This window comes from Hetaerina americana, unplaced genomic scaffold, assembly GCF_022747635.1.
Source record: "Hetaerina americana unplaced genomic scaffold, ioHetAmer1.1.p SCAF_2, whole genome shotgun sequence".
NCBI lineage: Eukaryota > Metazoa > Arthropoda > Insecta > Odonata > Calopterygidae > Hetaerina > Hetaerina americana.
In genome coordinates this window covers 82892029-82917451 of record NW_027286763.1, presented here as the reverse complement: position 1 = coordinate 82917451, position 25423 = coordinate 82892029, and the positions used below count along the sequence as shown (strand labels likewise).

Below are 25423 nucleotides of genomic sequence, written 5' to 3'. Positions count from 1 at the left end.
CGATACGTTTGAATATTAGGTTACGTTGGAATGTAAGGTGCGTAACATAGTAATACTCTGCAGAAAAAAATAAAATGTAACGAAAGTTTATATTTCGTTTTCCCATCAGTGGACATTATTTTAAGGGTGTGATTCCTCACTTGATAGTGTATTGAAGCTCTTTCTTGGGAAGAAGAGGTAGTGCGATTGTCAATAATTATGGAGGTGAAACACTAGATCAACTGGAAATACTATATTATTTGAAAGGTATTGGAAATAGGTTCAATAACATAGTTTATGTCTAAGGACAATAGATATTGCCTACGTCGCTACTTCTTTAATACTGAATGTCTACATTTCGAAAATGGACATCACACAGACTCACAACCAAGTGGGCGTGAATGTGCACTATCTGCATACGTATCCGTTCCACCACCACACCACACCTTCCCCTCCGGCCTCAGCCCGAACCTTCACCGCAAACCCGCCCCATCTCCTCTCCCACAATTCTCCTCCACCCGATGTCCATCCGAGGCCGTCAGCCGACTAGTTAGTCCGGCTCCACGCGGGTTTCTCAAAATGGAGGAAAAACAAGAAGAGAAGGGCCCCCGTGAGATCCTTGAAGCAGTCCGATTCAAAACACACCCACCCACACACACGGAAGGTAAGGACTAAGATGTCAAGGAGGTGGGGGAGGGGTGGAGTGAGGGGAAAGAGGGGGGGGGGGAGATTAGAGAAAGAGAAAAAGGAAAGACGTCCATCCACGAACACGTGGTCGGCGAGCCGTTTTTAAGACCGGATCCACCCCTTTTGGGTCCCCGCGAGGGCACTCGACCTGAACTTATTAAACGCCTCTCAATGGAAAGGCAGGCTGAAACGTTCACGATGGGCAGTCACGCGGACGGACCTCCAAATGTCCAACTTAATGCATTTCTACGCACAAATTGCACTAAAAAAATTAAAGTTTCTTCTTCCGTTATTCCCATAGAAACACACCCAGACTTGTGCACGGAATGTAATGTTCTCGCGTGAGACTTCTTACCCCGCGAAACATCTTTTTGCGCCCATAAGAACGTTGGAATTCCACTTAACGGAACTGCTTCGTTGAATGGGTCGCAAAAAGAATTATTTCTACCCCCTCTGCTTTTATCTCTCTTCAATCTCTCCCCAAAAAAACTCAGTGAAAATTTCAATTACGAATGAAAAGTTATTACAATTCACCGCCCTTAAAAAGTGGTGGTGAACGGGATTTGTCAGAAAACATAAATTTTAATCATAACTTCTTCCTTAAACTGTATGAACCAAAAGGCCCCATTATTTCCTGCGCGAGGCCATTTCCCGTTTCAATTCCAATCCGGGGGACCTATCCAATTACAACGGAGCACGTAAGAATTCTAAGAATATGAATGAATGTGTATTTTCTAATTCGCTCATTAATCATGCATTCAGCCTTATTCAAGTTACTTTACTCGAAAGGAAATGATAACTTAGCCGTCATTATTATGTTACTCCCTAGGAGCCCTGACACCTATCCGTATAACAATACGGCTTCATTGTGTGCTAATGGGCACTGCCACCCCCTGGCCAGCAAGATGATGCCGACTCGCGATCATGTACTCCGAGGAATACTGCACGCGGCACCCGTTTCCAATTGCGAGCTGACACTACCATGGAAACGTCTCGGATTACAACCATATCTCAAGCAACTTCGAAAATTAATATAGATGCAAAATCATTTTGAAATTCCTTTTCTCCGAATAATTTCCACCTACCAAGACGATATAAATCTCCTAACCTTTCCAGAAGTCGATGGGTACGCACTAGTTTATGGGGTCGGATGTAAAACGGATAAAAAATTAATTATTTATCACGCGAGAAAAATATTAATGCCAAAATTAGCATAAATATGCATGCATAAAAAAGCATCATCAAGTATGGCTGAAGATAATAAAAAATGGAACAATCGTTTTCAGACAGATGCATCGCCCTAGTTTAATCACATCAAACGCTAGTTTGCAAAACATAATGACAAAAAAGTCGCATTAAAATTTATTGTCATCATTCTCACTGAGCGAATGTTATCAATGTTGAACGAATATAATCAGTCGAAAATCTTAGTTGTCCAAACCATTTTATGTTCAAAGTTCAAAACCATTAATGTGGGGTAAGAATTTTTGTACAGTTTATGAATTCTCAAGTAATTATCCCTTTTGACTGAATAATTGCCAAGTATTAGTATTCACTCTCGTTAATCCTCCCAGGATTAACGAGAGGAAGGATGGATGAATCCCTCGAATGATGATAGAATCATTGAATCAAAGTAGACAAAAGGTCACAGGGACAAGCGGTACTTTACCTACATTTGGGTGGAAGCACATGTTATTAAAGGCCAATGATTCCTATCGATCATAACATCTTCAGCGTAAGAGGCGAAACCTAGAATTGTGTCAAATCGATTCCCACTCGCCTCACTTTACCAGTCGAAAAATGGGGTGATCCAAAATAACATATAATAAAAATAACAAATACATAAACAGGTAAAAGATCCTATCGGAAGACCGACTAAAACAAATCGATAATCACACGTCCTAAAACGCTATCTAACGCCATCTTCAAAATGTTGTCGGAGGTCAGTTACAACGAATGTTTAAATTGTAAAACTATTCGCAGTAGAGCAACACGGATGAAATAAAAAAAAATTACTCACTTAAAAACTCAAAATAAATTTTAATATTCATTTATTCCCTATTCTAGCACAGTTAAACCAGAAAAAAATACATGAATTTCAAAGAATACTCGATGCACTTCAATACACCCTGATTGCTACGAGGTAAATTTTATCTTAGGCGGGTTTCATCCACGGTAAAACTTCAAATTTACATTTTTTTTAAATTGAGAAAATTATATATGTAAATGTTGTTTTGGGACATGGTAAAAAGCTACATGATACCTATGGATGATTTTTTTCGTTTTCATAAGGCTGGCGGGATGTTTTTCCAAATCGATCTTTTTCAGATATTTTGTATTTCCGAATACGTTTAGGTTCTTTTTTCGACTTTTTAGGTTTTATTTTTTTTCGATTTTATTTATATTCTTTCTTCGATTTTATTTATATTCTTTCTTCGATTTTTTTTAGGTTTCATGTTCTTTCAATTTTTTTCGTAGGTGCTTATTTTAAAGACGATGGGAAGAGGACCGAGACATCCAAAGGCGAGCAAACCGATAGGTCAAAAGGTATGTGGTTAAAAAATAAACGCAGAGATAGACCAATGTCACAGAAACAGTCGACAAACTACGTTGGAAAGTGAGATAGAATTGCCAGCGGATTAAAAATATTCATGTTACCAACAGGAATACATGAGACATGATACCTGAACGCGGAAACAAAAATATATTTGAAGAAGGCTATGAATTAAGCTCAAACCAATTGAAATTCTACCAAACAATGTAAATAGGGAATGCAATGTTATGAATCAAGTAGAGAGAAGAGTAATAACAAATCAAGCTTATTTCATCATGATTGCTATAGGAGCGGACTTGTTCGTGGCTACTGCAGTGGTCTCCCACACAAACGGTATGGGTTCGTATTCCCGAGGTAGGGAAATTCCTTAACCATCATTCCAATACCCTCAAGGGCTCCAGGTGTGGGTCACTACAAGGTGATCTGGATTGACTTAGAACTGTGGACCCGGTGACACCTTCGATTAAGACTATTCTAACTCCAACTTTAGCTTCAACCTTCTCCACTCCCTGAGATCCCTTCAACCCTTAATCACCCACTCACCCCAAATGACCCCAGCTGTCGGTGTTCCTGCACAACAAATGCTGCTGCGCAAGGAGGAAATAGACGAGTGAGAGAGTTTCGTAGCGGCGTTGACAGTCAGTCTATACCGACAAGGTCCAGTCCTTCGCAACTGCTTATTTATATATGGTATACCTTCTATATCCGGCGACTGTCTTCCTATTATGTGACCAACAGCGGGCTTAATGCCCTCGCTCCGTTGAAAGTGAACGTGACCCACAGTGCCACCTGGTGACGGCCGGACGGTAGATTAACATCGGAAGCCTAGACGCATCGAAAGGAGCAGCAATACTCGCCAAGATAAGAGAGTGGTGACCTCAAACACCAGAGGAGAAGGAAGTGGTGCCTTGGGATATGACACAAATGCAGGATGGCGAATTCTTACTCACAGCACATCAAAGGTATTCCGCCATTCACTCGGTAAAATCAAATCGGTACGAAAATACAGTCAGGTTGGTCATTGCCTTCAGTTTTATTCATATATCCGTTTATGCAACGCCAAAACATTAACATCTGCATTGAACTACAGCGCAGACGTAGTATAAATTATAATCGCGTAAATCTAAGGGTGGTCAATTTCTTCATTACGGCCGAATTTTCATGAACAAAATCTTCATACTTGGCCAACATCGTTGCCGGAAACTATTTCTATGGGAAAACAGATATGATTTGATGCAATCACAGAGCACTCCTGCTAATTATAATCCGCTACTCCTATCCTTACTCCTTCTGGTGCGAAAAATCCATTGAATTGAAAACATAAAAAATACAGGCACACGGTATAACAAAGCGTTAGAGAGGAATCAATTATGAGAACTAATCAACGGAAACATTTTCATGTGGAGGCTAAAATAATACCTGAGAGAGCGCTCTGGTCTAAGAGAAAGAGAGAGAAAGGCTTTCGTAAAAGACCAATATTGTTACGAGAGCGGGCAACAAACGTTGCCGGAGAAATTTAGCACAGTGCGGAATCTTTTACGACGTCGCGTCCGGCGATTCGCATTCTAAAAGCCAACCGGCAGCGATCCCACTGACCAGAATATAAAGCAACGGTCACGCCCTGGCTAAGAAGAGAGTGTCGGAAATTTCACGAGAATAATGTGACATCTGTTACCCACCTACGCGTCAAAACTCATACGGTTCCCTCCACCGACGAACACGACACGCCAGACCTGTCGCACGGAACAATCTTTAAACTAAGGAAAGGACAAGACGTGGGCATCCACCCTTCCACCTACACCTCGCATTGCTCTCTTTTTATCACGTCGGCGGCGGTGAAATTCCGAGCGATTGCAAGGAGGGGAAGGAGAAATTCTAAATAATCCCATGAATGTTGCAAGTTCGACGAATTCGAGTCGGAGCACTTGCCCCATTCCCGGCATTAGGCTCGACACGCCTCGAATCCCTCTCTCGTGATTGAATAAAATATCACGCCGTGAACGACCCGCGATAACAAAAAGTCAACCCGCTGAATGTTTCATTGATTCCAACCCGCACGGGAAAGTCAATCCTCCTCTTTACTTCAGCGACCATCTCCGCGGGCGGCGTCCGCACGAACCGTACGAGATGCGAGCCCTTCCCCCGCCGCCACGATGCAGTTCCCGCTCGGATTTTACACCAAATGCTCATGAAAAATATTGGGAAAACAAAGCGACGCCTCCTAGATCCGTGACACACAAAGCTCACGCATTACCGGCACAATAAGAAATGCACAGGCAGCCCATGAAAGGAGTATTAGCGATAGGAATTTAGCGGCGAGCCCTGGGAAACAATCAAGAAAAGAAGATTGGAACGAAAGGATACTCAGTAAAATAGGAGATTAATGAAGATCAAATGAATGGTTCCAATAAATAATGGAGAAGTTCTGAGGAGAGACCTTTTTCGTTAGTTTTGGGAAGGGGGCAGGAAAGATGTCTTCGGAATGCACCGAAGCGCATCTTTTGAGGGGCACGATAGTTTGGGAAGACAATAGCGGAAGGGAAACAGGACGGGAAGGAAGTTTGAGTGACAATGAAATTTCGACAGACATCTCCTGATAAGCATAAAAGTATAGGTATATATTTACGTATACGCGAATAGATTCTCAGCTCTATACTATATACATATTTTTTAAGTTGGAGACCACAGATGGTATGCAGGAACCAAAAATGTTTGACATTAAAGCTATGAAGCTGTGAAGGCTAAAATTATGTGTCGAGAGAGAATTGGGTGAAAAAAATGTATCAAGCCAACAATACGACAAATGACTAGGAATAATTGTGGTTACGAAGTAATATGAACGTTAAACATCATCCTCCCTACAATATCACATCCTTCACAACGTCAAGAATTTCTAAACCACCTCATGCCGTCAAAATATGTATCGCCTTCCTTACACCTCATGCCCAACTCTGTCATCTATCACCGTCCCGCTTCCCATCAATGTCCCACACCACCTTGCTTGCTTTCCCCATTCTATCTAACACTTGCTTTTTCTTATACCTAGCATATATTTCAATCTTATCCCATTACAACTTCTCAAAAGGCTCCAGTCTACACTCATATTTTCTCAAACACCTAAGTTCTAATATTACGATTATAGTATCAGGAAAAATATCGCTTTAATGAAACCATTCGGCTTGGAGAAATACATGTTTTGAAGTCCCCTGCACACGTTTGACCATTTTCCGATTTTTTTCTGCTGCGCGCATGAAATGTTTCTGTGGACAAGATAAATCAACAACTATTTACCCAATCAGCACGAATTTTTATATTTGACATCTTTAATAATAATCCGTCATCAACTAATCTATATTAACTTGTCCGACATTAACTAATCTTCAAATCTAGACCGAGTAGCGGTCATAAATTCCCTCGGTGAGAAAATGTTTTTCTTTTTAGTTCAGTGATGTACTTCATTTCTCACTTCCGTAAGGTCGGATGCGGTGGAACCTTCATAAAGAGAATTTACCAGTTTTGACATAAATTGGATTCTCTGTTGAAGTTCATTCAGACATTTAAAATGCTTAACATTGATGTAAAAGCAAATAAATTCACATCAGCTTGGGCGCCACATCCCCCTGCGTCTGCCCCCAGTGTTTTTTTGGGAATTATGGCCTTGTTTTATTGATGGACGTATACTGGTTAAAGTAGGCTTTGACAGGAGACTTAACAAACCACTGCTAGATTGTAAGGCCCCAACTGACGTAAGTGTAACTTAATTAGTAGGTAATTTATCTCTAAACATTTTTCAACACTAGCGGTTACAATTAATTCAGAATCAAGGGCCGCAACACACATTTAATTGGACTTACGAGCGCACAAAATGAAGCCATGAAATTGATGCAGTAATTACATCAAATAATCATGCATTCATCTGGCTATTCCAAAAATACCTCTCGGGATCTAAGCAAATATATTTTAAATATTTAATAAAAACAAGAATAAAAAAGGTTTTCTCGAGCCTTCTTCGATTAGAAATAAAAATAATTTAAAGTTAAATAAATTTCGCGGTCTTACCATCACACCCACGTGTGTTGACGGATTTTTAAAGACCCAAGAGTGGCGACCGCGCCAGCAATACACCATAGAGTACCATGTCACGTAGTCCGAATCCTCTTAAATTACAGATCTCTCTTACTTCATCGCGTACTCGATGATGCATGAGAGGCCTATCGTCTTCTTTAAATATCCGGAAAGGAAGTTTTTTTTAAAGCCCCACCATTACAAACTAACATACATCGAGGATCATGCGTTTTGGGCTTCGGGGGGGGGGGGGTTTAAAAGAATGAATGACTGACTCCGCGGCTCGACGAGCGAAGTCTGAACACGACGCGGAGAGACGAACGCGCCCACGAAGGTGAGTGACACCTCGTGGCCTGAAAAACATGCGGGAGGCCTCGCCTTGCACCAAGACTACAAACAAGCAGAACAACGCACAGGACTGGATGGAGGAGTATCCCGCAACCAAACGAAGAGTGAGAGACCCTTGCCCTCTCCTCCTCGGACGTCTCCCTGCGTGAATTTTAAAAAATTGCCATCAACCACTCAACTCACCTCGGAGGTGGGAGTCGAATCCCTATGGTCACGTATCACTTGTCCCTTGGCGGCGTTCATCGTCATCCTTGGCTCATGACGAGCTTCCCACAGGAAGGAGAACGGACTCGGAAGAAGAAGAAGAGAGGGAGAGAGGAAACAACCTCCCCCGCTTGCACTGCACTGATTATTTCCACCAGTAGAAACCAGAGAGGGACAAGTGAAGGGGAAAGGTACGGGGAGGAGAAGTCAACAAAAAACGAGCGAGAGGGAAAATAACTCTGGGTGTGTTCTTCTCTCTGATCCACCACCACCACACCTATTCCTTCGTCCCGAACGGCCAAGGGCTTTTTCCACACGGTGGTGCGACGGGAAACGTGCCGAAGGCGACTTGCGTGTGTGTGTGTGTGTGGGGAGACAACAAAACCGGAGGAACGCTGACTGCCCACCACTTCCCGACGTCGCACGAAACACGCCCACCGTTTTGATGCCGAGCACAAACACGAGGGGTGATAGGGAGGGGGGGAGATGGCGCACACCTACAGAGCAGGAGAGAGAACTTTTTTAACTCCCCGCCGAATGGGGGGAGAGAGAGAGGGAAAGGACGACGGAGAACTCTTTCCCAATTCTCGAGCAACGAGCACCAAAGAAACGCTTAACACGCAAGCACGCCTTCGCAGGCAGGTGCGTGCGAAATGCGTGGAGGGCCGCTTGCTTCTGGTGGGTCGCTCGGCAGGCTGACTCCGCGTCGTCTCTCTCGCTCACACCCACTCTCGACGTTCCTCAGAGCTCGCACTGATCTGCGCCGTGCGGCCTGAAAGGACTCACGGAAACAGCTCGCCTCCACCACTACCAATACTACCACCACCACCGCCGACACCCACCTCCTTTCCCCACCCCTCCCTCCCACTTCACATTCTCCCCCTCCCGTGGACTGACGGAGGAGGGAAAGCAAGAGCAGCCTTGTTGTGTTCGGAGTCAGTCAAAAGAGCCGAGGCGGGTCGGCTCTGCCACCTATCCGCGCGGTTGGGAAGTAGCAGATGGCGCCAGCACACCTGAAGCGGGGATCTCTATGAGCGAGCGCTCTGCACACCTTCGTCCTCGCCCTCCCTCCGAATGCTTCCGGAATTGTTCACAGGCGCCAATCCTACCCCCCCCTTTAAGGCGAGGAACCCAAGAAGAGGTCCCGCTAGGCAAGGCAGGTAAAAAAAAACGCCCGCATGCCATGCAGGCTTTCGAACTCACCCCGAAGGCACAGTATGCACCTGATCTCCAGGCACTTATATCTAACAGATGGCGTCTGGATCTGTGGGTAGGCTGATTTGTTTGCTCGATAAAATCATTGCATAAAGAAAGATGTTGCAGAATATTTCCTAGTAATCTCTTCTCTTCACAGAATTTGTACCGCATGTAAGTAATAAGCTATTGAGTCATCTCCGAGAGACTGACTGAAGAAAAATGATTAAACCAATTTTTTTCCAACTTTTAAAGCGTATCTACAGACAATACAACGTCCACACTAAAGACCGTTACATCCGCAACCTCAAAGGCGATAACTAATCGGTTAGATGAATAAGTAAATATTTTTCTATTTTGGAATTTAATTATTTCTAAGTAAATGAGAAAACCTTAAAAACTAAAGATTCATTACTATGCACATCCAACGAGAGCATACTAATTATTCACAATTAATAAACTCGCTTAAACCGCAGCACATCATGAGTTTCATGTCACTAAAATAAACAAAACATGCAATTAAAATTTTCGATTATCATCATATTCATTGATTTATTAGGTGATCTACCGCTTAAGGTCGGTTTTTGGATTAACATAATTACTAATTAAATAATTTGTGACCCCTCGCAAAACACAACATCCTACTATACATCAGGTCCCCCTTCAGCTCTGAGTACTTTCTTCCTCCCTTCATCCCGTCCAACATCCCTATCCTGTTCCTTCCCTTTCCTCGTTTGCCTAACATTCTCCCCTCAATTACAGTCTTCAACATCCCACTGCCGGTCAACACCCCCTTCATCCACTTTTCCTGCCTCCATAGAATTTCTCCCAACAAACCCCTCTCTTCGCCCACCATACCAAGTACTTCCTCGTTTGTTTTCTTCTCTGTCCATTTCACCTTCTCCATTCTTCTCCACACCCACATTTCAAAAGCCTCCAATCTACGTCTATCCTCCTGCTTCAATGACCACGTTTCCGCGCCGTACATAGCTACGCTCCATATCACAGTTTTTACGAGTATTTTCGTAACATCCTTACTCAACGTCCCCGTCATCAACTCCCTCCTCCTTGTGAAAATATTCATTGATATCTTTCTTAAGTGCATATATTAGTATTTAATATCAAATACCATGAGACCGACAATATAGTAATATTAAGTGCCTGGTTTGATTCCCTTCTATCAATTGAAATCAATATAGTATGTCGAAGTAACATAGACGATTTATTCTTCGCTGATACCGGTAAAATCCGCAATGTCAAATAATGCCAACCTCTTCCGACTTGCAAACCCCAATCAAAATACTTTTCTTTGAAGAACCCCTTACTCAATTTCTATGGTCTTTTCATTTATTTCAATATAAATTATTTTTAAAGTCCTTGTGAGAATCAAATCTGATATCATAATGATCGCACTTAATTAAGACACGGGATTTAAACTTGATGCGTATTTGACTGAAATAATCTACATACCGAATTGGCGACATAGCTTTAAAACTTCAGAATTCGGGTGGATGTATGTATTATACACGCCAATGGAAAGAATAAGGGGAAACCGATAAGGAAACATTCAATACTATATTTAAGCCATCACTTCCTCCGAACGCTAGAGAGTTTAGTAAGAGTAGCATACCGGGTTAGGGCAAGTGTTTGATGGAATATGGGATTATACACTACTTTTCTCAAAAGTCCTAACAAGCACGATACAAAATATACCCTTAAAACCCATATAATATCTAACAAAAACTCATTCTTCGGCCCTGCATAATTCAAAACTTCTAATCTAATTCCATCCAATATGCCTACTGCTTTCCTCCTCCATCTATTCCAGCAAATTCCCCTTCATTACTGCTTTCAGCAATTCATTGCCTCTTTAAGTATCTCCTGCACCCACTTGTCCTGCTATCTCCGAATTTATCCAACTACCGTCTTCCTCCACAATGTCTAGAACTTATTCGTCAGACTTCCTTTCCGTTCATTTTTTTCATCCTTCCACAGACCAACATCTCGAAAGCCCCCAATCTACGCTTATTTTCTCGCCTCAGCACACAAGTTTCTAAGCCATATTAAGCCAGAATAAGAATTAGTATTCTCTGATTTTGGTGCACCCTCCGCTGCCTTCGTTCCTGCCCAAGTGTCATCTCAACATCTTTGTCGTCAACGCGCAAACAGTTAAAAATAAGTCAAGAGTACGGAATTTATCATTCCTTCTTCTATCCTTCGTGCAAGGTCAACGAAAAAATGGTAAAAAAAATTATTCATAAATTACCCCGATATCTCATTTTTTCCGCCACTTCATTCTCGTCATTTGGATGTGAACACAAAAAGTGACAACCGCATTAGTCTTTCTATGACTTTCTGTGCCTTTCATTCTCCAAGGTGGCGGACAAAAATATAGAACGCAATCAATAAGATAAGCCTGAATACAGCCAACGTCACGGATGAATTCGTGGGGTTCACTGCTTGCTAAATCTGGCATTGCCCATCCGTAGCCCCCACAATATCGACCGAGTGTCCATTAAATACATATAATGAACATAAAATAAAGTTCGATGAAATATTATTTTGCATGCTGAATTATATTCATGGTAATTCAAATTAAATATTTAAGGACGAATGCGCTTCCAAACAAGTTTCCCGGACTGAGTTAAATGGATGAATGAATATACAGCTATTAGCTAAACAAGTACAATTGTCATATTGGGAAATGGTACACAAAGTATGACCAAAAAAAAATGAGACTTTCTAGATTCTTCTCTGTGCTTGCTGTTCAAATTCTTGTGTCGCTGAGAATTAAGGTGTAGCGTGCGTGCATTCAATTTTTTGTTTTAACCTCGGGAAAAGTGCAACTGAAACTAATGCAATGACTCAAGACCCAAAAAAGTTCATTTGTCCCAAACGAACGTGAAAGTGATGTTAATCGTTTTATTCGATTGGAAAGGGATTAATTATTAAGAATACTATGTCCCCAAAGGGTAACAGTGCATGGACAGCACTATATTGAGGTCATGAGTGGGTTAAGACACGCCATGTTGCAGAAGAGCCCACATATGTGAAAAAGCTTGTCTAGGTGCTTTCATCACGACAACGCACCGGCGTACACATCATTGAGTCTTACGGAGTTTTTGGTCAAAAACAGCACACCGGTGATTCCCAGACCACCTTACTCTCCGGTCCTTGCTCCAGCAGACTTGTTTCTATTTCATAAGTTGAAATCCACCTTTAAGGGTCGCCGATTTGAAACTACTAAATACATTCAACAAAATTGTACCGCAGACTTAAAGGCTATCGCAAAAGAAGCGCTCCAGGAGGCATTCGAAATCTGGAAACAAACCCAGGGAGCGTTGTATTTGCAGCCAAGGGATATTTTTGAAGGCGATAAGCATGATTAAATGGTTAAATAATAAAATCAAGCATTGATTTAAACAGTCTCACCTTTATTTTTGAACAGACCTTGTGTAACAATTAATTCCACCTTCGTATAACATGCGTTAACTTCACGTTGCCCTAACTTTTTTTTGTTTACGGGAGAAGGTAATCTCAAATGGATTACGAAAAGGGAGCGGGATGAGGTAAAAATATCCGTAACTTCTCCATTATGAGCAAAATAAAAAAACGTTGCACATTGTAACGATGAGAAATATTTATAATCTATAGCTCTGACATCGTCAAATCCCGCAGGCTATGTCCCCGCAAGGCATTTAACATCCCCGAGTCTAGACAGAACATCTAAATAATTCTTCTCGTTAAATCAATGCGAGGAGGAGAGTTGGAGAATGGGGGTAGCGGAGAGCGCTCTGGTCTTTCTCTCACAAGAATCTCCCTATTGTGATACTGGGTGATTGTCAGGGTACTCGCCGTAAGCGACAAATGGCCAAAATGAGCACGATCGGCATCAGAAAGGGGAGTCAGGGTAGAGGGCAACCCGAAGGCGATCGCTCGCTCATTCGTCACGAACGACAACAACAAATTTTCGCCGTCCCACAAGAGGAGATACTAAACCTATCCGAGACGTTCTCCACGCTAAGTGAGGGTTGGAATATAAAGGAATAATAAATTGTTTTCACGAGTTTACTCTCGCGTGGAATACGGGGTCCTCCGGTCATGCGGAAATAACGGGTGGGCATATGCATTGTGCCCACTGGTAAGCCAAGCAATTATCAAAAATCAGGAGGGGGAAGGAATCGCAAGCTAAAAATGGGAAGGGGACAAGTGTGGGAATGGGAAAAAGAGAGGAAATACACGAGTTTAAAAATCGAAATCTAAATCCCTCACAATACGTTAAGGTTCAAAAAAATTACGTTCGAAATATCACTGGACGAACCCTTCCTCAACAAAGATCACCCGACAAAGAATTCTCGTTCCACCCCATGATACTGAATGTTCTTTCGGGGGATACTCTTATTAGAGGGGCCCCTTAAAAAAAACCCGGAATGCACGCCTGCCCTGTATTGGGACTACGCACAATACGTGCACCTTCGCGAAACTTTTCACGCGAATGGAAAAATACGTATATAAAAACACACGAAAACAAAATACGTAAAAATACGTAACCAAAATAATAAAAAATAAGCGACCCAGTACGGAGGTGGAAAAAAAAGGAAGTTGCCAGGTAGAATACGGAGACGGAAGATAAATTAGGTGGAAGAGATAGTGAGAGGGAGAATGGGTTGGGGGTGGGTTATTGGAGATTGCGATGCAAGAGAGGTTGTTCGGCAAGTGGAGATGAGACGGGGAGAGAACGGGTATTTCGGGCAGGCATGCAGGCTGAAAGAATGCAGGATGAAATAAAAGAAAAATATAGGGCAACAACAGCCCGAGTTGCAGAATATCCACGCCGAAATGTGATACACAGTAATTGATCGAAACCATCTAAAACCTAACTTAAATCGTCAGCAGATCACATATGAAGCTGAATAAACTTTTAAGTTTTAGGTTTTTTGATGGGTGTGGCTATAAATTTCAACCCACATGGAGCACCACAGCGAATGAAAATTACAGATCCGGATTTCCGTGCCTACTTCGGATTCCTAAGAAGATAATGGTGCGCGGATATTCATAGTCATACTCATGGCATGTCCAGATTCATCACCTGGGCCTTTCCGATAAGCAGTGGGATACTTCATACACAACGTTACACTTGGTGCGGCGTGTATATGAAGTATTCCACTCCCAGTGCTCTAAGCTATCGAATCTACAATTATGCGAACCCAATGCGCTTACGATTGCATTAAAAGATCCTCGGTGCAATCGTCAATTCTGGCAAGTGATAGAGAGTAGTAGTAGAAAGTCGGAACTTTGAGGGCTCAGGTATTTGTAAGAACATAAAGAGTATTCGGCGCAAGACTTTTGAAAACGAAATGTAAGAATGATAGTTTTCTTTCACATCTACTCAAAGTCATCTATTACCTCATAAAATCAGACTAAAATAATAACGTTATAAAAAACAATACTTCAGATTAATCAGGAAAAGAAAGAGGGGAAGGGTGGGATATTTGATATCTTCGAGGGCAATTGAAATTTGGAGTTCGTCGCAAATCGAAAGGAAAATCAGCGAAAGCTCCATGATTTATTGCAAGTGCACACACCGCGCAGGCACACAATAATAAATAAAGTGATAGAAGTCGGTCGGTGAATAACTAATACAACTATTCAAAGCGTATCTCATGAAATAAGAGCGAACAGCCTTTCAACAAAGAATTCACACATAGATTATAAATCAGCGGACCGAAAATAATGTCGAAAGCATCGGGACGTTTATTGAATTTTTATGTGTGTGAAAAAAGTGTGACAAAATTTAAAAAACATAAAGAACATAATATTTTATTTCTTCTACGTGACACTTAGTTTCCCAGCCTGTTGAATTTTAATAGAAGTGTGACAAAATTTAAAAATGAAAAAAAGGAACATTTTTTTCTTCCCTCTACGTGAAACTTATTTTCCGAGGCAAGCGTAAATATCCATGTACTTAAACCCTATAGTATGCAGAGAGCGGACCCTTACGTCACTCAACTCTTTCACACCGACGGTGAAGCGGCATGCATGTTTCACGACAATAGGAAAACGCTGCGGGATATCAATGCGCCCCCTCCGATGACGTCAGCGGTGCGATAAGTGGACATGAAAGAATTGCGATGTTTCCTTCTACCTTGAATGAGAAAATGGCCAGATCGTCCGAGTGCAAATTTCTCCACAAAAATTATTTCTCGGTTTTCACCGTACTATTCACTGAAGGCGACTTGTGATTTAACCTTTGAAAGAACAACTCCACTGTCGAGATTTCATTTTTGTCGTTGGCATAATTTAATCGGAATCAAACATTGCGAAACCTCCCTTGTAGCTACTGTGAACGGATGTCACTTGAAAGATTTTACCCTTGTGTATACTCGTATATGCTTCTGACAGAGTGCTGGCTATCCGGTTATCAAGAAATTCCCTAAATTTCCAGCGAATAATTTCATTTTACGTGTGTTTCATATCCACAGATAAGTGTATTTTATATAAAATATTGGTAATTTGTTTACAAACATCGACAGCGGGTACTAGTAACAACACGGAACACGTGGGTTTTTCTTGCGATATCAGATGTATAACGTAATCTACTGATGTATACCTGGAGTATACGCGAATATGAAAGGAATATTAAGGACAACAAAAATTCCCTTTAACTCAAAATATATTGAAAATGGTTCCCACCTCAGGAAACCAAAACCAATATAAAGAAAAAATTATATATTTTTTCAATAAAATGTTTCACCTTAAAACAAATCACCAAAATAGAACGATACCAGAATCATTTCAATGGCATCAAAATTTATCATTCTCATCGATCGACAAGAAGCCGGAAAATCACTCACAAACAACATAAAGACAAGACAAATGCTTATTAACAAATAATAGGGCCGAGGAACAAAAGGAACTATTTTATCCAAATAACAGAAATAGCAAATGTAAAATAACAGGTAAAACAGTAAAAATTAATACAAACTGCTACAACATAATATAAACACAGATTCAGAAAACGAAATATTTCGACTATTATTACGTACTTGCACGCCCAAGCTTGAGCCACCACCTTAATTTGTGCGATCTCAATGAATGACCCTCAGTGGAGGGTCACGTGAGGCAACGGGAATATTCTTCATAGGAAAATTTTACCAAAAATTTCAAATGCGATATGTGAAGATTTATACCCCAGCGTCCGCCATATTCTCTCATTTTCCACCGAGCTTTGGTCGTAAAAGTGAAACTCCCCGAGTTTTCCAGGTTGGCCAAAAACCCCCGTTCTCAAATATTCTTTAATTGTGCAGTGAAATGGCGTCAGTAAGGTCCGCGGCGGCTTCAATGCTTGAGAGCGAAACCTCTGCAGTCCCTCTAAACAGATGGTACCTTAGAAAGAGGGACTATAAGAAAATCAACAGAAAATGCTGAGAAGTCACTCGCAGTAAATTAAAAACAAAAGCACACCTCCAAATGCGTTACTTATCCGGTAGTTCTTGTTGATAATGTTGAGGAAGCGAGGGAAATTTTTAGAAAACATACTATAATTGAAAAATCGAATATTAGATTGGTCAAAACCTCATTTGGAAAACACAGAGAACATTTGAGTCCATTGGAAACCTCTTCTCAATGACGGCACCAAAAGAGTAACCAAAAGAGTCTAAGAAGCCATTCAAGGAACGCCGGGCGACGAAAATTACACGACCGGGAGGGAACGAAATATTGATTGGAGTCCATTCCGCTGCGTTTCATCGAATGCGAAATTAAACCCCCGAACGTTGAACGCCGAATTTGACCGAATGATTTAATTCAATTGGGATGATTCGATTTCAACCGAAAATCCTTGCCGTTCGCGCTCCGAAGCGGCAAAAGCGCCTTCCACGCACGCACAGGAGGCGTTTATTCAATTTGGAGGCAATCTAAATATCTCGCTCGGCTGGACCCACAACCGACGACCACAATGGACAAGAAAGCAAACGATGCAACCGCTCGGAAAAATCAAGGCAGTCGCTAAAATTTCAAATTAACGATTGATGAAGCCGGAGACAGCATCCTACTTTCTCCATGCCCCCCCCCCTCCCCCCTGGTTCCACACTTCATGAATCCCGTCCGCCCCCCATTCTCATATACGCAGCGCAGCGTGGAAAGCGTTTCCTCTCTTTCCCAATTCCCTTGGTTCAATCTCTTCCGAAATGATGCACTTCGGAACGCCCACTCGAATGGTACTATAGCGTGCAGCAGCATAAACTTGCTGATTTGCAGGGTATTAGTCATTCAAATCAGCAAATTATTCTTCCTCATAGTTACTAGGGGAGACGATCGTCAGCAGAGGTTATTTGCGCCAGTAGGGATAGGTGCCAAGGCGCCAAAGGGTCCACCATTTAACATCCCATCCGACGGACGGCGAACTCACTAATAGCGAGCTTTCCACACAGGACCCAATTTAGGATCGGGATACCACTGAAAAAAATCCGGCCTCCATCGGGATTCGAACCCGGACCCTCGCGGTGGGAATCGCCCATCGAACTGCAACGACTGCTAAGGAGCCAAAGTATATTGTCCACGATTACACTCAAGACGTCCGATCGGAAAAGAATACTGAGAACTCTCATTGCGTCCGAAAGTGGCTTATGGGCCTTTTCCATGTATTGGCTACCGCGTAATGACCGATTAAATATGCCAAATGAATAAAGCGAAAATATTCTCAATATTCAAGGTGCAACATGACAAGTGAAAAATATAGACACGTGCAACGTGTAATATGCTACCACCCGAAGTAAACGACTCGATGGCTGACTAGATAGGTGAGGACAAAGGTCAACCTCCTGCTGAGCATTAGGGCGTGTGTAGTTCACGCGTTAACGAAAAAAAATACTAGGGAGTGAGCCAATTAGCATGAGATAGGGTAGGCTGCAGTCAACCAATCTTAGGATTGAACGACCAATGATGATGATGAGTTCACGCGTTCAGGGAAGGAGGGAGCATTTGCTTTCCCTTCACCCCCTGCGATTTCCCAAGAGGATCTGTTAGCCGAAAAATCATTCTCAATCAGAGTCTGGATTAAGGCTTTAGAGAATTACGCCAGATTTGAACCTGGGCTCTCCAATGGACAGCAAAACGTAGTACCCCCACTCGATATAAAAAATAAGAGAGATATACACTATGGGACCATCTCCGGCGTCACTTGGTGATAAAAATGGATTTCCATGTAAAGGCGAAACAAAAAGCTGGTATTTTTTCCTACATTAAATAAAAACAACCAAGCACAGTTTTGAAATAGAGTCATTATCGAGGCAATTCCTTGATACATTGACGATGACACTGTCCGGAAACCATGATGGATTGTTTCTAGCTAAAATGTGAGCTGATCATTTCTTTTATTTTATATGAACGCGGAAATAGACAGCGTCACTTGCAGGTTCAAGTCCTTGTTCTTCCTTCACACGATACACAATCATAACAAAATCGAAACCAAGCAACCCAATATGTTTCGTTTTAACCTCACAGTTCATAGATTAGGCTAAACAAATTCATTATTACATGATGTACAGACACATGCATGTATGTGTGTGGGTGAGTGTACATGTGTCTGTTGTTCATTGGCAAATATATATTTATATGTAAGCGCATTTTTATCCATTCACGGCTGGTGCTCCAACAACCCCCACCACAAACCCTAGCGCCAGCTTACGGGGTATTGAGTAGATGTACGCAGACGCGGATATCACGCCGCCATATACTACGTAGGACGATGAGTACTAAATAAAGAGTTAATGAAAATCCCAAATGTGAATCTAATCTGAATTTCTTTGAAAGATAACATATAGACCATTGAATGTAATGCTAATGAAATATTACGCACATAAGTTTAACTTAGGGGAAAGCAAAAAAAGGTTAGGCTTGAAAAAAATACTTTGGACTATATGGATACAAAGATAACCGGGTGGGCAACATTGAAAACCTGCCAAATCAAAGGTCGCCGGTTCGCGAAAACTCGTGCGTCAATCTAATGCAACTTTTGGTGGTCCTAGGTAAATGTGATAACGCGGAGTATGGATAAACAAGGGGTTCATCAGTCGCTCCCAGCCATCAAGAAAAAAAAATTACGATGCCAGCTGTTGTGGTTTAGGAATAAAAACGGAGAAAAGATGAAAGTTATGGGTTGCGTCAAGGGCGTGCAAAAGGGCTTCTGGGGAGGTGGGAGGGGCAAGGTAAACACCTGCGATTGTGAGAAGACGACGATGGAACTGGATAATGGGAATCTTAACCGAGAAGCCTACCCGCAGCATTTTGTACCGTGTTGGAAAAGCAATAAGAAAAAAAACAACCCGAATACCAACACAACACTGACACGCACACCAATTCCGACCGTGTGTGTCCGTTTCATCATTTCAGGGTACATTCCGCGGCTCTCTGAACCCACGTCAGGTGGAGGAGAAGGGAGGAGAAGAAAAAAAATGATAAAAAGAGTTCGACGGGAAACATAAGACGTCCGACCCACAATCTGCTGCGACCGCAAAATTTAAATATCCCATCCGAGGGCCCTGAGAATAATTCCCTGTTCGGGGGAGCAGTCAGCTGCCCGAGTATGGTTGGGGGGGAGGGGGGAAGGACGTCACGTGAGCCGCGGTTGAAGGCGCGCGCTTGACCACAAAACAGTGTCCCTTTTCGTTTTCGATTCCGATTGACACCACCGCCCGCGTCTCGCCGTGCGACCCTCGCCTAGAATCCCGCCAAACCACTTGCGCCGACAAGATCCGGTACCTGCCTCTGTGGGATGGGGGTGGGTGGAGAAAATATCACCGACGTCGCAGGTTTATCAATTCCCTCCCCACTAGCTATCCTGTTTTCTTTAAGGAGATCTCTTCATTCCTTCACCGGAGCCTTGCACAGAGCCTCCACTTCGAGAGTTTCTTGTGAATCCACCCTTGGCCTTCCACAGTGATCCTCCCCCTCTTGGCTTCGGTGGGCTATTGTGACTCGGAATGTGCCTCATCGGTTTTTCTCTTCCTTGGACTTCTAGTTCCCTTCGCACTCCTAGATAAACTGCGTCAGTCCATTTTCATCATTTCAAACATGCAGTTATGAACACATTATGTGGGGAAATTTTAGGTTGACTTTTCTCTTCATCACCGTCTCGCCTTGTCAGGACACTTGTCAGGACACAGGTCAGTTTGGTGGGGCTTTGGCCGTACCCAACCGGCGACCAGTCTACTCGAGCAATAAGAAGTGCAGCTGCATTAATGTTATCTAACAAAAACTTGAACCGAACAACAATCGCTGGCTGGTTTTGCTGATACATAAAACTTAAGTGGCTTATATAAGTCGAATTTTGACGCACATTAGAGTTTTGGCTCCCAATGAAAGGTTCATTCTCGAACCTCAGCAGCGGCAGCCCCGAGCGAAGAAGATTCCAAGCACAATTCTCCTTGGTTTAAGGGACGGTCACTTGTCCGAAGCCTCACCTTGGCCCAACGCCGAGATACCTTAACATGTTTCCGTCCACCCTGACTCTACCACTCAAAAACCCAATCCTTGCCCAAAATACCAATCTAAACCATAAGGGGACCGATTTGCCTCAATGGTCAACTGATTCCCGTAATAACTACGAGATATATTCAAAAAGCAATGGCCGTTTTCTTATATTAAAATACTGGCGGATCAGAACAAAGTTGTACGCGTGTAGCGCCATCTATTGAAGGTTTCCGAAGCCACTGAAGCCATTATTTTGATTCTGTATTCGTTTGTCTTTCGGTGAATGAAGATAACAATGTCTACGAAAACGTTGATTCCGCCGGTTGCGATTCGCATGCTGTGATATGATTTTTGTGTATTTAAGGATCATCAGCTGCCCAACTTCACCGGGAGTTGTGCCTAGTTTATGGACCTAGAGTAATACTCGTACTACAGCCAGGATAAAAAAAACTTCGGCGCGGTTGCTTCATCGGAAAACGAAAAAAAGAAACCGGAGTCCCAACTTAACAAGCTGATTGACAATGGAGAAGCGTCAACAAAATAAACATGGTCGAATGTCGCCCGCGGATATGTTTATCCATTGTCGACGCGGGTCGCACGACGATCGAAACCCCACTCTTTTATGGATTTTGATGCATGTTTGGTTTCGGAGCATGTTTGCCAGGCCCGAGGAACTTCTTATTGACACCCAGAGGAGGGACATCGAGAAGAAGAAAGGGAGAGACGGGCATTCCGCCTCCAAACTAAACAGCAGCCGACACGGCGGTGGGAGGAGGAGACCTTGGGGAAGTAGAGAAAGCACAAACATAACATGAATACGCGCAATGGCATCGATTACGCCAACGAACGGGTACACAACTAGGCGTGGTGCCAGAGAGAATGTGCGTGAAAAGACTGCAATGGTGAGCTCGGGGCTTGGGAGGTTGCTTTCACCACTCGGCTAACTAAAGAGAAGAAAGAAGTAAGGTGGGACGACGATTCCATCCTCCTCCCCTCCCCATCCTCATGGGACGTATTTTCTTGGTCCCCCCTTTCTCGGCAAAACAACTCCGACTCGGGAACGCCATCCGCGTCGTAACTCCGATTCGAAATGATGATGACGGCTTCAACATCGGTTTTTCAACATATTCAACAACTCGCAAAACAACTTTGGTATCTTCGATTAATACACGGATTAAAAAAAAGTTGATATTCTTTTCGCCCTCTCCGCTGAAGATCCGTAAATTATGGATTTTTTGCCCATTTCCACGTTCCCCGGCCCAAACATTCAAATTTCCTGATGAAAGTTTAAGCGTGATTGACTCATTGAGAAATTGCATACGTATTAACACATGCCATTCCGTCTATTACAGCGTAAACGAATTTTTTCGAGTTTTCAAGGGGGGGAAATAACCTATTTATTAATGCCTGCTATCACGCCGATGCAAAATTAGGGTCTTCCATTTTCATATTGCTAGCGTTTTTCAATGAGTTTAAAAAATATATGAAATTTTTCATACCGTCGATCTCTCTTCAAGTTTCCGAGTTGAAACTGTTTACTGGCAATCATTTTTCTTCTGTCTCTATTATTAATCATAGAATGCTTCTCGGCATTTTGACACTTAAAAAAAATTAATACGCGACAGTGCCAAAACGTTCGTTAAGAGGAAGCCAGCACTGCAGAAATTAATGAAGATGCAGCGGCATATGTGACTACGTGTTGCTTCATCTTTGCGAAATCATTCAACTATAATCATTTGGAATCATCACATCATTGATTTATGCATTATTTTACAATTATAATTTCGAATGCCTAGATATTTAAACGTGATTTCATTTAATCCTAAAATGATTCCATGTTTCCTTGAACTAACATTCAAGTTCTCCGAATTTTCTGAGTTATATCTATAAGATACAGTCAAATGAAAACTGAACACCCGCCATAACAACAAGGCCCACACGAAAGGTGGCAACACTGTCTTTACGTATCGATACTGCCATCGCTGTGGTAGGAGAACTGCATAGAGACAACTCCCAGGTGCACGCAATTATTGGGGGGCTATGTCCTTGTTGGTGCGCAGACTGGTCTAATGTGTTCGTCCGTTAGATTTTCATTTGACTGAATTTGAATATATAAATAAATATATAAATAAATATAAATAAATAAATATATATATATATATATATATATATATATATATATATATATATATATATATACACACACACACACACACACACATACACACACACATTCAAACACGAAATCCCGCCAAACGGCGAACAAATACTCATTTATAAGAAACAGATATAAGGAAAAGGGATAGGAACACACATAAAGGACGAACACAGGAGAAGTGGGGAAGGAGGAATCAAGCAGATCACGAGAGTAAAAATATTTCCTAGACCGGGATTTGAACTCCGGATCTTTCCACTTGCCGGGCGGAGGCTCTTAACCACTTGGAGCTATCCAGAAAACGTAAATCCTGTGTTCGTCCTTTATGTGTGTTCCTATCCCTTTTCCTTATATCTGTTTCTTTATAAATGAGTATATATACTATATATTATATATAGTAGAAATAATATGTATATATATATATATATATATATATATATATATATATATATATATAAATAATGCTCATATTAGTTTAAATACATATATTTACATTGAAATAAAAATGTCCTGGTAGATACATTCTAAAGATCTGCACTACCCGCTAAACTCCGCTACAGACAGAAAAGTACCATATCCATTGGGGAACATAAAATAGTATTTCCTCTTGATTAGGAATGAGTAAGAATCCTCAGTTACTTTTGCAGTGTTTTCCGGAGTTTACCCTGGCAGATGGTTATAAATTCGTCCACAGAATTGACCGCATTATTGCGTTTTATGAGTCAACGGATAATCGTGACATTTTCCACAGTGGAAAATAACCCCGGGGTAAGAAATGACTGCGGTAATGACAACAACATGGTAACTAAGTCGATGACCAGTGTATATGTAAATCTTCCGTGAACATGACATCATAATGTACCTTAGCAATCCAAGAATAACACAGATTTTAATAAAAATCTTTAAAATGCATGAATGTTCAAAGAACAAAAGTTTCGAAAACTACTTACCCGCTCATTTATCGGAACGTCGTCATTCTTCCCTCGCTTCAAAGATGGCGCTCGTATCACTTTCCCAGCTGTCTGCACGGCAGGCAGACCGCCACTCACGTAATCCATTCCAAATCCGTCGCAGCAGCACTTCGCCGATGTCGCATTATCCACTCATGATCACTAACACCACCTAGCAGGAAGTCGAGGTATCATGCTAGAGTCTCGCGCCAACGGTAGATACACTGCCGAAAAAATAAATAAACCAAATTGGTAAATACCCAACAAATGTGACTTCCCTCGAAAACGAATATTTTCTGATGATATCACGTTGATTGAAAAGTGCCAGTACAGATTCAAAAATAAAATAATGTCCATCATGGTGGCATTAATCCATCAGCGTTAATCGCTTTCTGAATCAATCAATCTTTATCAATTTTAAAATCAATATTAAAAATTTTGACCATAAATTGACACACAAAATATCAGTAGAAAATTATTTTCCTTATTAAAAACGCTACATGCACGACAAAATGTCGGGGTTGCAAATTCCGATTAGTCAATGATGGTTACCTTAGTTCCAAAAGAGTTAGCAGAAAATAATGGAGCCAAACAGAAAATTCTATGACATTACGCATGAATAACCCCCAAACACACTACTTAATACATTTTAGTGGCAATATTTTGGAAAATTCCAAAGAAAACAAATGATCGCCACACATATTCGGCAAACGTCTTAAGCAATGAACAAAAAATCTGCTTATTTTTTAATAGTGGATATCATTAGAAAAAGGATTATTATAACACAAGGAAAATAAACACATAATATTTGCGCCTTTCCTCATATGATGTAACTCTTCATGGACTTCGAAACGATACCAAATATTTTTTTCTTTCGAAACAAATACCAAGAAAGCCGAGAGTAATATTCTAGATTTCCCACGGCTGCTTTCTTTTTGTGCTTGGAAGCCTTTCTCTACTCTTTCCGCGACGTTCTTTTTTTTCAGTCTCATTGAAAAAAAATTGAACATCCATTCTCTAATCTCTCCTCTTGGCCATAAAAAGTATAGGTTTAGAGAGTAACTCTGAAATATCACCAAAAAATTTACTAACTAAGTTGGACGGCGGTGAACTTGAAACTAGACGAAGAATCAATCACAGACTTTAATTAAGTCTCAAGAGAACCCTGAGCAATGAAACTACCTCAGCTATTGAATTCGTTGGTGAATATTTTCCATAAGTAATTGAGTATAATTTACAAAAGAAATCATACGATACGATGTGAGAGATATGTGACCATAAACCACCTTTCACCTTCCACCTTTACCCCTAGAACGAAAATTCACTCTGGGTGAGAAAACTTCCTTTAAATACTACACATTTTCAAATGGTATGTCTCAAAATAAGGGTCGGATTCAGGGCAAGGGCGATCAAGTTTCTGACTCAGTCGATCAAAACGGCGGGTTTGGCAGTCAATAATTAATCTAGGAGAGCACGCGATTCGTATGTGAACGGCGAGATGTTGACACAAATAAAATGGTGAGAGATTAAGGCGATACTTTCCACGCAGTAGAAAGTCACTTAGGATTCGACCCTAACTTAGTAATGACATAACACTGCTAAATCACCATTAGCAATAGAAGAGGCATTCCCTCAGGCATAATGTCAAATGATGAAACAAAATCAATAGACTCACTTCTTCGACTAAAGAAGACGGCGCAACACGCCATTCAGATTAACGAATCAGGGAAATTTAAGTAGGAAACCTGGCGACAACATAATCAATTCTCACGAAAAGGATTTTGAGTTTTGGAGCTGAGGAGGGAGGGACTTGCA

At 41.7% G+C, this 25423-nt stretch overlaps 1 protein-coding gene across 7 annotated transcripts in view; it reads right to left on the bottom strand.

Moving 5' to 3' along the window:
* Positions 1-25423, bottom strand: part of Wdr62 (WD repeat domain 62) — a 446434-nt gene that overhangs the window by 272296 nt on the left and 148715 nt on the right. For 6 of the 7 annotated variants that reach the window (XM_071585661.1, XM_071585668.1, XM_071585662.1 and 3 more), the window contains exon 3: positions 23609-23832. In XM_071585661.1, coding sequence (XP_071441762.1) covers positions 23609-23716 — 108 coding nt within the window. In that variant the 5' untranslated portion in view covers positions 23717-23832. Of the gene's footprint in view, positions 1-7816; positions 8524-23608; positions 23833-25423 lie in introns of those variants that run through there. The other variant, XM_071585663.1, reaches the window with a different exon arrangement.